The sequence below is a fragment of the Atta colombica genome, unplaced genomic scaffold, assembly GCF_001594045.1.
Source record: "Atta colombica isolate Treedump-2 unplaced genomic scaffold, Acol1.0 scaffold153, whole genome shotgun sequence".
Lineage (NCBI taxonomy): Eukaryota > Metazoa > Arthropoda > Insecta > Hymenoptera > Formicidae > Atta > Atta colombica.
Genome location: NW_017259243.1, coordinates 1,923,531 through 1,937,979, shown reverse-complemented (window position 1 = coordinate 1,937,979; position 14,449 = coordinate 1,923,531). Strand labels below are relative to the sequence as shown.

The window sequence follows — 14,449 nt, the reverse complement described above, 5'->3', positions numbered from 1 at the left end:
TCATGTAATGAAAGTAAGAGAGTGCAAAAAGCAGTAAAAGAATAAATAATAATGTTACATAATTTAAATTAGTTAATTTAGCCAATCAAAAGACATTTTAAATATAATGACCTAAAAGTGCCTAATTTTAAACATAAAAATGTAAATGGAGCGAAAATACAAACGATATTTTACGTCAAGTAAAATCAACTTTCACGATAATCACGATAATTACAGTCGCGATTCTCTTTCGGCTATAATTTCACATCAAGCATACTTGAGTATAAATTCGAGCAAAATTTTCATTAGATTTTTTTGTAAGATTTTTTGAATTATTATAGCTTTTCTGAAAAAAAATGATTAAATTAAAATCATTATACATAAAATTTAATTGTATATTAATTTTAATTTTCATGATCACAGCATGTGATTGCATCTTTTTTTTCGCTAACTTCACAATAAGCAGTCAGTGAACTCGAATAAACTGCTCTTCTATTTTCATGTAAAATTTTCATTAGTTTTTTCCAGGATTTCTGTATTTTTAATGCCTTTTTGGAAAAAATTATTAAATTATTAAAAATTATTAAGTATACTTGGTTATATATTTATACAACAATTTAATTTCATACTTCGTTTTGAATTGCATAAATCTTTTTCTACATAGGTATAAAAATAAGGTACACATAAATATTTGCCCGGATGTTAATATTACAATTTATTATAATTTTTAATGTAATTTCAACTGATCTATCATTCGATTATAAATACCTATTAATGGTTTTATCACTTAATAACAATCATTTTAAAAATTATTTTACTTTATTTGATACTTTCGCGAAATATTTCAAACGTATGTTGATGCTTATTCTAAATTAATTTTTTTTCTTTCAAAATGTATATATGTTATATATCTTTAATAAAAAAGACGGATGCCATTCTTTCTTTCAATGATCGAAATGCTTTTTTTTCTTATTTCCTCATTATTGTCCTCAAATAAGTATCTCTCACCGATATATATATTCGCATCAATCATAATATCCGATAACGAGCTGTTGTTTCCGCATTGTGGCGGCCATATTTCCCCGTCGCACGCATACCTACAAGCGAGCATTTGTAATTACGCAACACGCATGCACGTGTGTATTCGCAACGGGATCGAAGCAGCATTGTATTGCATGTAGCTTATTATTTCCGAAAATTCGATACCCATTTCGTCTTTGCCATCAGTTTCGACAGCCGGCGCGAGAGCGCGCATTGTCAATGGCGCATGCGCTATACAAGCTCGAACGTCTATCTACGACGTCTAGGAACAATTCGTTCTGAATGTGACGTAACTTGCCGCCTATGAATTTGAAACTGGCATCGATGTCGATTTGATTTTTTTGTGTAAATTCAGCTTTTAATATTATAATAAAAAAAACCATTTTTTTCTGCCAATTCTATTCTTATGTACAAATATAAATATTACTTATGAGTGTAAACAATATTGAAATTTATTTCTCACCGAGAAACCTTTGTTCCGCATTTTTTCATAGGATAAACACGGTACATTAAAAAACAATTCGCTTCAAAATCAAAATATATTTTCATTCAAGAGAATTAGCCATTTCCTCTCAAAAATAATGAGTGTAGCAAGCCTTTAAAAATTGATTAATCACAATTTGAACGTAAGAAGAATAATCGACTGTAATTGGTCAATTCCTTAAGGTTCAAGACTTGCTAGTCCTACTTGCGGGATTAAGAATTAGAGTTTTTAAGAATTATTACAGGCAATGTTCTAAAATCACGTCCCACGCTTACAATCTTCAAACTTCTGCACTCTTCGGGACATATAAATAACGTATAAAAACGACATATAAAAACGTTTTGATATTGTGCAAAGTAATAAAAAATATTTATTTAGATTAATTAAAATTTATCAAATTTGATAAAATAGAGATTTGACGCGAAAACATATTCGAGACGAATTTTTACAAATGTTTGTCAGTGCAAGATTTAATTGTGAAAATAGCGATGACGAGATTGACGAGTACTAAATCGTGCCGTTCACTCGCGCTTTTCGCGAGGCGCGACCGCCGTTCGTCGCCTAGAGAATTTTTCTGCCCGATGGCTGGCAACCTGGGATATCGATTGTCATTATTTATATCGTACGTTTCCTCTTCAGTCATCGATTCACTTTTTACATTTTACATTTTTACAGTAATGAGAGAGTTAAGTTTTTCCCACGGGCGTATGGTACTCTAAGTTAGCCCCCACATGTGTGATCATAGGTGTTGTTGAAGGGGAGTCGAGTGTGTGAAGAGAATGACGGATAGCCAGCAGCAGTTTTGCTTGCGGTGGAATAACTTTCAGGCGAACATCACGAGCCAGTTCGAGGCGCTGCGAGATGACGAGGACTTCGTCGACGTTACCTTCGCGTGCGACGGCAGGCGACTCCAGGCGCACAAGGTCGTCCTTTCCGCGTGCAGCCCTTACTTCAAGGAGTTGTTCAAGGTTAGAAAACCATTTTCTTCCCGCTCCCCACCTTAGACGTATCCCGTCCCTCTCCCCTTCCCCCTGCTCCCTTCATCCGTCCTCCCCCTTTCGTCCTCCGGCGGCAGCCGTCCGCCCTCCTCCTTCTCCCCCCTCTCTTCCTCCCTGTATTCCCTCCTTCCTCGCTCTCCCCTGGCAACTCTTCGCCCCTTTTCGCCTCCTTCCCGCTTTTCCCCCTGTTCATCCAGTAAGCGCGCGCGCACATGTATGTATGGGTGCGTATGTGTATATGTATTGCGTATGTGTGTGTGTGTGTGTGTGTGTGTGTGTGTATGTATGTATGTATGTATGTATGTATGTATGTATGTATGTATGATGTACGTATGTATGTATGTATGATGTACGTATGTATGTATGTCTATATGTATATATGTATGTATATATGTATGTGGATATGCACACAACATGCATTTCCTTCTCGATGAATAATTTCAAAATTACACAATACCTATTTACGCGACGACCTCTTACGCGTCTTATCTTTTTCGTTGAGCCTCTGGCTCATTTCGAAATGAGGCGTACTCGTGCGCGCGATTACGTCACGACATGCATCTACTTTTCGCCCTCCGTCCGCGTCCCTCCCAGTCCTCCCCCTGTCCTCCCCCCCTGATTGCCCCAGCCTTTCGCGACCGCGCCGAACAAAATTTATAATTGCTGCCCGGCAATTAACGCGCCGGCCAGGCAAAGCTGGCAGAGGGAGTCGATAAACGACCGATGGCTCTGGTCATATACGTTTGTTCAATGAATGGTGTTCGCGCTCTCTTGGAGAGCGAAATTATGCAACCATAATCTGCTCTCTTATCTCTTTTATATTTTTTTTTCACAAAAGAGATATGACTGAGTGCAATTACCTAAATGATATGACATTACAATATCAAACTGAAATTGTAAAGGAGGAGATAATGGATTATAGAAGATTTTAAAGATTTTTTTGTATTTTTTTCATGCGATAGATCTGAGAATTAAATATGGAAAATTAAATATGTAAAATTAAATTATTAACTTAACAATGTGTTAGCATTTTTCTAAGAAATTTTTTAATCAATCATTTATGCAAAACTTAAAAAATAGTGAATATAGTTAATCTGATCAAACTGATAATACATACTATTTTTAAGAAAACAAATTTAATTATAATATGATAATATCTAACTGATATTTTCAAGAAAACCAAATTAATCATAGTAACTTTTTTCATAACTTTCTCCTTTTGTTAATTTTTTTGCTCTTTTGATAAATACTTTATAACATGTTTGAAATTATTTTATAGCATGTGATTAATAATTTCATGGGATGTATTTTGCAGACCAATCCCTGCAAGCATCCGATAATTTTTATGCGGGATGTCGAATTCGAACATTTACAATCACTATTGGAATTTATGTACGCTGGAGAGGTAAATATCTCGCAAGCAGAGTTACCTACATTTCTACGTACTGCTGAATCTCTTCAAATACGTGGCCTCACCGACTCCCAAAGTAATCAGCACAACAACGAAAAGGTATGTTTCATACAAATTTGCACATACTTAGTATTTGTGCCTATGGCTATGCCATATGTACTAAAGTACACTATTTTTAAATTTATAGCATTTGAAGACAAATAACATCCACGCATCAAATGGTCGTGATCTGATCTCGCCAAGCTTTGACGATGAACGTAGTAAAACTCCACCACCTTCAAGCCCTCCACCACTAAAAAGGCTGTGTAAAAGAAGTGATTCACCTCCAGTTTCTAGTCCAGCACCCACTGTGCCGCCTTGTGCTACCATTGCACCACGTTCGCGCCCACTTATCGAGCCTCAAGTTCAGCTCGATTGTTACAAAGATCTCGATATCGTTGAGGTATTTTACACTATACATTTACATATTTTTGATACATTTCGTGTACATACACAGAGATTTTTTTCATATGTTTACAATATTAATATGCACTCTATTTTCAGCCAAAAATAGAATTACCTGAATATGGCAGTGATGACGATTGCTCACCTAAACAGGAAGCTAATACATTACCCAGTGGATTTCTCAGCTTGGATAGTGGTATGGAAGTGTTACCGTCTTATCCATCATCTTATCAAGGTAATTATAAATTATTGAAAATTAAAATGTGAATTTTGTAAAATCAATAAATGAATTGTTTAAATATATATTTTTAATCTTTTTTAATAATCTTTTTTTCATACTTATTTGTTGAAAATATCAAATAATATATCATTAAAATTTATATATTTATTTTAGGAAACCAGAACGTAGAAGGAGGAATGCCAGGTCCATCACATGGGAGTACAGAATTGAATCAAGAACAGCAAGGTGAGTCAATATTTATTATTTTTTGGTAGTGCGAGCACCATTACAAACAGCAACAACCTAGCCATTACATCACAAATGTCAAATGTGAGTAAAAACAAGGAAGCAGAAAGGAATCTTGATGGTTTGAAATGGTAAGCTCGTGTGTAGCTCGGTAGGTCTTGGTAGGTGGTAGGAGACATTTGACACTCGGAGGCTGTAACAGGCCTGAGTCCACAGAGTGCAGTTTGCAGTTAAGCAGCTGTGTTGTATGAACGTTACCGAAATAGCCCGGAAACTTAAATCATTAACAAGTCCTGCGTGTACATATTCAAAAACAACCCCATCCCTTTATGCTTTATAATCTTTTGTTTTCCTGCTTCACGTATATTAATGCATACATATATACATACACTAGATTGCCCTGGTAAAATGTTTAGCTCATTCATATAGAAAGAATAAATGCTTATTAAAAAGTTAACACTCAAACTATCAACAAAAATTTATAATCATTTGCTTTTTTTATTACTAATTATAGCTATATTTACATGTGACAAGTTTTTAAATTGGCTTGTACATATTGCTTTGAATCGAATTAATATAATATGAAATGATATGATTAATGTTATATATTTTTTGCATTATAATTACATTAAAATCGAGTTATTGATGAATAAAGCAAATGAAAGTGTAATATCTGGGATTGTATCTGTAATTTCTCTGTAATGTTGTACATTTTATATTGACATATTTGTGTTTTCCATTTACATAAAATTATTTTGGATTGCCATCTTCTTTTTTACTTATAAAAATCAAATATTATATTTAATCAAAATTTTTATTTTAAATATTTATTCATCGAGTGATCTATAACTAATAAAAGTTATTATGCTACCACATATCAAAATAAATTACGAATCTGTGTCTACATGTCTGTAACAATGTTTAATCTTCTGTTTAAAAACATTATGTGTATATGTAATAGAAAAAAATTAAAGATGTAATCATGCAAAATAAGATTTTCACTAATTTACTGATTCTCATTATTCATCGATTCATGCTTACCATTGTTTTCAAACTATATGTTTTTTCTTACTGCATTACCATTGTTTTGTCTGCCAAACATATTTGACTCATCGCATCCTTGCAAGTGATACTCTTGCGGGGGGATCCTTTTTGTACTGTACCGTGCAGGCAGCAAAAATTGGGTAGCGCTAAATAGGGTTGTTTGCTGGTTGTTGCTGTCCTGTGGTGGGTGGTATCATTCTGATATTATACGTGGTGTGACAAGGCGTGGTGCTATGTTGTGGTAACGTGCAATGCTGTGGGCTGCTACCGGTTAGAGCAAGTTGTGTGTGTGTTGCAGCTGACCTGCGTAAACTGCACTCGCTGGACCCACGCCCCTGTCCTGTGTGCAACCGCATGTACAGTAACTTGTCCAACCTGCGGCAGCACATGCGCCTCATCCACAACCCTCAGAGTGTCACTTGCCCTCTATGTAACAAGCCATTCAAGACCAAGCTGTACCTGAAGCGCCACCTGGTCAGTTTCCACGAACTCAGTGTGGCAGACAGGCAACGTCAGGAAGAGATCTACCAACATCAAGTTAAGGTTCAGGTCCAGGGACAGGGACAGGGACAAACGCAGGTTCAGGGAGGAGCTCAAGCTCAGACCCAAACACAAGTTCAGGCTCAAACACAAGCTCAGATTCAAGCTCAGACTCAGGTGGATAATAAGGTGCTTTTAGCGGCTCCTGCACCACCTACTCGGGGTACTCCCGAAGAAGGTGGAGCTAGCGGTGGTGGGAACACCACAGAACCAAAGCTCAGATCGTATCAGACACAAGCTGGCGATAATGCTTATCCGGTAGAGGTAGCGCAGATTGGTGATTCAAAGCATTTTGCTAGTGGGATGTTGCAATTCGATGCTACGTATCACTAATGTGTGTACAGGATTTATTTATTTTTTAATCTATCGCGCCCAGTATCATTTTGTGATATAGTAATGAATCGAGTTTATCTTTATTGTTTAGTGAACTTGTGATTCAATAGGAAACGTATCTTCGTAGTTGACCAACAAGTAGATAGAAATAACGTTACGACACAAGGCTGATTCCGTATTTAATAATCAGGTCCTGCGCACTCAAGTGCGCAGATGTATAACTTATCATTTTTAATCTTTTCAAATGCGTATGCAATTCTTGTCGCACGAACATGAGTGGAGGACAAGATGTCAAATCCGATTGACGGTCGCGTACTTCATTGTTTTCGTCCGTAATAAGACGCCTACATAGATCATTCGAATGATCATTCATACGAAGGTCGACAGTGTATATAGGTTTGGGAGACTAGTTTACATATAAAAGTCCCGTGCCTATTCATCGTAAAGATGAACGCTGATGAGGGAGAGAACGACTAAAATGCCGATGGTGGAGCAGCCATCCCACCTCGTACTGATAATTCTGCAGCCGGATACTTGTTGTTTTATTTAATGCTATACAGTGTTATACAGACTACAGATATTTACTACAATATTATATTCTTACAGAGGATTATATTTACTTTATTATTGCAACGCAATGTGCAATGACATAGCTCGTACATGATATATTTTTCACATGCATACATTGCAATATACAGCCAATTGACAGCTCAACAGAGTAATAATATTTATTATTAACAGAGTTATCAACAAACCGTGATCGCAATAATGCAGCAGATTGAATTTAACAATATATAATAAGAAGGCAATATCTCTGCTGGTTTCTTGTTTTTAAATGTGGAAGACTTGTCTTTCAAGTACTTCTACCTCAATGATATATATATTTATGAAAATAGTATAAGGATGCTTATTTTATTTTTTATTACCGTAAACAGATTTATACATATAGAGCGATTGTAATATACTCTCATGATATATTTAATACATAATAAATATATCTAAGTTATATTTTTGAATTTGTATTTAATTTTTGATTTATTTTAATCGGGAAACGATTCTTTTTTAATATTTTAAATATTAAATCACAGTATTTATGTATCAAGAGATATTTTGCACCAGCTTTATACGTAGCTATATGTAGCAATAACTTTATAAAAGAGATGCTATATATGTACTTTACAGGAAAGAAAAGTTTTTTTTGGAAATAGTGTTACATATTTTATAAGATTCTTTAAGATTTGGTATTAATATGCGTTTGTTGTAATTTCAATATGTATATATTTTTATTTCTGCGATGATTCCGGTAATCATCCATTTCTACCTTTTTTTTTATCTTGCACGCAACTTGCTTCTGTTATTTTTTAACAAGATATTCAGTTTCAGCTTTCTATAAAAGTAAACCAGCATAGATATCTGCCACACAATTCCATAGCCATAGTACCACACAGTACAACTCAGGATCTTTTATATTATATTTTACAGATGACAATAGTTCCATAAGTACGATTTATAATAACGATTCTAGGAAATGGAGCACAGAGTATGTTCCCTAGAATCGTAACTTTTTATAAGTCGTACCATTCATATAACAGGCTCCTTACCTCACATACAATCAAATTACTAAACAGATGCAGCTATATATTATTATAATATATTTACATACAACAACTTACAATAGTACTGGGACGTTGCAACGACTGCAACTAACACAGATTGCCGATATTATACAAACGGTTTTTATTATCTGTTATTACATTGGTAAGTGATTGCAATGTTTTTTTACAAGTTAAACATACATACTATGAATATACATTCAAGATTTTTGTTTACGATATGAATGGATGCCCAGCACAACTGACAATTAGTACCGAAATAAGATTAGATTATAAATGTTGCATATCATATTATAATATTGTTATACATTTGCCAAGCAGTGTTACATTCATCAACTCTCAGGCTTCGGATCATATACAGATTTCATTTTGCTTCTTTCAATAAATAGTGCTTCTTCTAATGTATTTTTATTATAATACCATACATATATATTATATATAATGTATAATATTACATTATATGTAATGTATATACAATTACACAGATAACAATCCAGCTATTGGTTTGTATAATACAATATCTTATAGAACAAGAAAGACAGATATTTTTTTTATGTTATTTGATGAAGTATCACATTTTTCTACTACTAACTCGTTTTATGTTAACAGTAATCTACAATAGATATTTACAAGAGTATTTATATTATTAAATTATTTTTAGTATTTGCTTTTCATCATTTTGATATCCACTCGATCCTTTGCCTGAGATCCATATACTGTGTATATCAGAGTGATGTGTTACAGAATGTCACATAATAGTAAGCATCATTTGACAGGCCGGACTTCGCTGGGCATTAAAACCGGTTATCTAGCTAATATCACAATACAATTTCGAACACTCACTGTTATAATTGCGATTATATTACGAATTCAAATGGTGTGCAAACATTCCGAAGCACGGAAACAGCAGAGAACAGAAAACAAGAAAAGTAAAAAAAAAAGAAAGAGAGAAAACAAAAAAGAAATGGAACGATAATATTATCGATTGAACGAGCACACTTACAGCTAATAGAAAAAAAAAACTCGCAAAGAATTTTGCATAGTATTTTTTGGGTCTAACAATGCAATTTACCATATATTAAATGAAGAGAGATATTGGCGACATATGTACACATATGCCGTGAGAAGTATCTCTTAGTGATGAAATATGAACAGTACTTGCCATTTTTCCAAAAGAACTCGATGAGTAGGTACAGCAAGCTCACTGGAAAAAAAGTATCTTTTGTCTGCGATAATAAGTTTTAACTTTATCCTACTGCGATTTAGCATTTGTATCATGCGTTGTTATGATTATTATTGCTATTACAATAACTACTACCGCTATTATTATCAATATCAATACCACCATTACTACTACTATTACTACTACTATAACTACTACTATTACTACTGTTCTACTACGATTACTATTATTATCACCGTTAATCCAAAAAACTTTGGACGCATATTGTATATTGTCTCGAGAAAGCTTTATGTTCGAAAAAAACGTATATCAGTTTTTTGCAACGTGTGTTACGACATGCGTTGCTTTTCACGGTCATGAAAACCATTATCTTTTAGCGCATTTAATTATGTGTTGTATATATGTAAATTATTATGTAATTTGTATGCGCGACACAAAAAAAAAGGTAACTCGTGTATTCGATCGCTAGCTGTTACTGATATAAGTGTAGTTGTAAGGAATATTACTTTGAGGGAAGATGATAAAAGGTTTCTCTTTTAAACGATGAACATCTTTCTATTTTGAGTTTGTAGCATTGCGAAACATATTTCGCAACAAATTGATTTATTATTTATTCATTATTATTTACTCAGTAATTCAAAATGAAAAATTTTATTCTAGTCATAAAAATGCGACTTTCATGTATGAAATTTATATTATTTGAAATTGTGTTATCAGTATTAATAAGTTAGAATATCTAAATTGAAAGAGAGATTGATAGTATTAAAATATTTTGAAAAAATATTTTTTGGGAAAGTATTCGTTTCATATTATCTTGTTTGAGAAAGTATTTTTTTCAAAAATATAATGGACTGTTATTTTTAAGATTACACGTTTTTAATATATTTTCTAGGTATATTTTCAATTAATATATATGTTACAGTTTAAGAAACAAGTCCAGTGTGCAAAAATATATGGTACTTAATGTTTTTAATTATCATCTTGTTACGATTATAATATTATCTTATGACAAAATGGTATTATTAATTCCTAAAATAAATTTTTAATCTCCTATGATTGAAATATATGGTATTAGCATAAATTCTTAGGTAGAATTCATGCGTGAGCGTAATAATGCTACTTTTAAGATAAAACTATTGACCTATTGAGGAAAAAAATTGAAGAGAAGACTAAAATTGTAGTAATATCATAAATACGTCGTGATGTCTTCGTTCGAATGAGAAACCGCATTTTTTAACGCAATATAATCTACATAATTTTTATTCTAAATTCTGTTCTCTGATCGTCATGTCGATCCTTTACGAGTGTACTTTTTCAAAAATATATAAGCTTAAGAGATAGAGTTAGATTTGAGTACGTTCAAGAGGCAAAAATGCGAAATTTCGATGTAAATAGCGGCAATTTTTCCAATATGACCGTATTGAGGAATATTTCGCTTCTAAAGTAGTCACACACGCTAATATTTAAGTATGATATTTATTCGAATCATGGCGTATCCGAAGTAAGTTATTCTCTAAGTAAAAAGGTAGGTCAATAGCGTCTCGTGCTATCCCACGTATAATTATATAATTATAATTATAACGGCAATTGCATTGCAAAAGTATACATACGACTGATTTTCGACGAGTGCGAGTGTGAGTGCGCGGTATGTACTGAATTAAGACGTATAAGAAAAATAAAAGAGGAAAGAAGTGAAGTACAGTAGTCTGTACTTGGCGGAATTTCTGAACAGATAATTGATGAGAAAATTCGTATCGGCTTCCTCTTTGCCACGCGTGAAAGAAAAAAAAAATATCGCGTATGCGAGAAACCTATCGAGATTCTCGATAGAAACTCCAAGATCGTACACAAAAAGAAAGTTGAATTCACTTTAGAGATTTATGGAAGAGTAAATTCTTCCTGTTTGCATAGATTTTTTTTTAATGTGATAGGATAAAATTTCTCGATCACTAGGTATTTCATTCTTTAAATTTAGGTAGCCTTTATTAAGTCTGATTGAAGTCTGAATGATAAGTATTTGAGTAGCTATTGACAAAAGTTGTTATCTGTTACTTGAAATTTTTTTGATAAGCAAAAAAACTTGTATAATTTTTCTTATTTAAGTTATCAGTAAGATATTTTTTTGAAAAATTAAAAAAAATTTATTGTTTTAGTTAACAAAATGTGTATAATATAACATGAGAAATTCAATTTTTATTTATTATGTATTAAATAGAATGCACTTGGCTAGTTTTGCAGGAGAAAGGATTTTAATTGATTTTGAAATAAAGTACCATTTTTATTAAATATGACTGATGGATATAATTACATTTATAACAGTAGGGATTTAGGGATTTAACTTCCTTTCTCTCTGCAGCAATAGGGACTTTAACTTCTTTTACAATTAGACTTACTTTTTTTCCTTGATTTTATCGGATTTGTAATTGTTTCAGCATATTTTAAAACAATTTATAATTAAGGGGCTAAGGAGGAATCCACAGAAGTTTCAATATCTAATTTATTTATATTTTTGGATATAACTGCTTTCGTATATCGGCTATTTATTTATTTAAATAACATTTCACAACTAAGAATAAATACAACTCTTGCTAGTTCTTATCGGGACACTCGTTAGGTGAAACAATTTTATAGTGACGAAACTGATAGAATAAAAAAAAATCGATGAAGTGCTCTTTTTAGGCTGATCGTATATATGGGTTCTACGAAAGTGACTTATTATTGGCTTAATATAAACGCGACGGAAGTTGGCGGAAGAAAGTGCAAATTCTCCGATTTACGCTTTAAGATATAGATCTTCTTCTTGTTTTCAATAAGCAATTATCTGGACAGAATGAGCTCTGCATCAAAAAAAAGAACGCGAATTCATAATACGATATTTACCGAGAGATGTATATTTTACTTTCGGCTAAAGTTCCCGCTAAATATTTTCTTCGTAAGAATTTGATACGCCACGATAATAATTTATTTATGATAACTATGCAATACTGCGTTATATTTAACTGACTAGCAGTCGGTGATGGGCGCAAAGTGATTTGACTGTTTTTGGATACATGTGCAGACGTTATGAATTTGAATATGTTTTTATTGTGAAACATTTTAGATATTTTTGCAAATTGTAGCTACTATCGTAAAAGAAACTGATAACGAGAGAATATATTAGACAATATGTAATTTTTACTTCCAATAATATGATATAAATAATTTTGATCAATTTTTTTATGTATTAATTACATAAATGTACCGATAGCAACATAACTTTCAGATGTAATCTGTATATTTTTCTATGATATATCTTTCTAGTATTTCTTTTATTTTACACGATTTATTAGAAACATTTAGAAGTAGTTACATATCTAAAAATGCATTCATGCGCATGTATCCGAGGCCCAACACTACAAGTAGCTTAAGCATCGTTGAGCTTGCATCAAGTACGCTTGCAATTTACTGCACATACGCTGCACTTAATTTATCGGAGATTATCTGGAGCAAGACTTGAACCTTTGTGCATAGATATGTGCCGCAGACACAATTTAATTCATCTTTTTCATTATTATTGCAAAGCGCAACGAGCGAAGATTCTTGTGACTGTTGTGATTACTAAACGAATGATGAAGTTTTATAGAGGCTACCTCCATATTTCATTATTCGTCGTAAATAGCTTTTATGTTATTCTTTAAGTTTATGTTATTATGAAATCACAAAGGAAAATTTTAAGGTGAATATTCAAAAGAGTGCAAATCATAATGATATTTGCGAAGATGGATAGTATTATATATTGCCGTCCATTTTTTAATATGATAGAACGATTTAATTTTTATTTTGACTTTCACTGTTGTTAAAAAATTTACGAAATATTTTAACACATGTATACCGATCCAACGCGATTCATTGTTAATTTCAATTTTTACAGATATAGCTTTAAAAGGATTATCAGCATTTTATGTATAAATCGAATAATTTATATTTCGACGTATAATTTTTTTATTTCCATGTGAATTAATAGAATGAATAATTAATTTTATTCCAAACTAAAATGATTTTAAAATATTCGAATCTAGCATTTGTCTTTAAAAAAGCACGTATTGATTACATCACTGATTTAATTATCTCAACCCTATTTGTTATTCGATTATTCGCGATAGAAAATATAGTTTTGTTTCATATTCTAAAAATCTATTCCAAAAAAAATGCACAAATGGTTACCTCGAAGAAAGCTTGCGAAGGATCGCGCGGCACTGTTGAGTCGCATCACGTATAAACCCTATACATGTATACAACGTGCGTTAATTTCGCTAGCGACAGGTGCATCAAGTAGCCATAGATTTGTAATCAAGTGTGCTTTCCACCTCGTCCCCACGTTTTTGCGACACGCAGACAACATGAGAATCTCAGTGTTTTATCGCAATGTCAATGAGGCTATCCCTCGTTACTCGATTGACGTGGGTCTCTCGCAGCTGTCGCAAAATACGATACTAAGCATAATCCTACTATAATAGCGATGTTCCTATCTTACGTTCGTGTTTTTGTACGTGTTTCGATCGCGAAAAGAAAAAAGGAGATTATCCCGCGAACCTTCTCGGCTACGAAAAACAAGTTCTCGTTGAATAATCGCGAGACTTTCTGTCTGGTTTAGCGCAATATCCCATCGTAGCGACTCGTTCTGTACCCAAAATTTTGTCAAACGATAACATTTGAATAAAGTAATTCACATTTGTACGGAATATGCATTGCGTTATTTTTAGATTGAGAGATTGTGTAGAAAAGAAAGATTAAATACGTTGCAACGTATCATGCATACGATACAATCAAGAATCAATCTTGAATCATATATTAAAAAAGATAATACTAAATGTTCATAAATATTGGTTTAAATAGTACTAACTGAACATTTACTTACATTAAATAAATATTTA

The 14,449-nt window shown here is 32.8% G+C and overlaps 1 protein-coding gene across 4 annotated transcripts in view; it reads left to right on the top strand.

The window, feature by feature from the left end:
- Positions 1 to 14,449, top strand: part of LOC108685481 (protein abrupt-like) — a 28,265-nt gene that overhangs the window by 8,642 nt on the left and 5,174 nt on the right. For 2 of the 4 annotated variants that reach the window (XM_018190283.1, XM_018190284.1), the window contains exons 1-5: positions 2,113 to 2,472; positions 3,818 to 4,012; positions 4,101 to 4,355; positions 4,457 to 4,592; positions 4,752 to 4,823. In XM_018190283.1, coding sequence (XP_018045772.1) covers positions 2,284 to 2,472; positions 3,818 to 4,012; positions 4,101 to 4,355; positions 4,457 to 4,592; positions 4,752 to 4,823 — 847 coding nt within the window. In that variant the 5' untranslated portion in view covers positions 2,113 to 2,283. Of the gene's footprint in view, positions 1 to 2,097; positions 2,473 to 3,817; positions 4,013 to 4,100; positions 4,356 to 4,456; positions 4,593 to 4,751; positions 4,824 to 6,165; positions 6,885 to 14,449 lie in introns of those variants that run through there. The other 2 variants (XM_018190282.1, XM_018190281.1) reach the window with 2 other exon arrangements.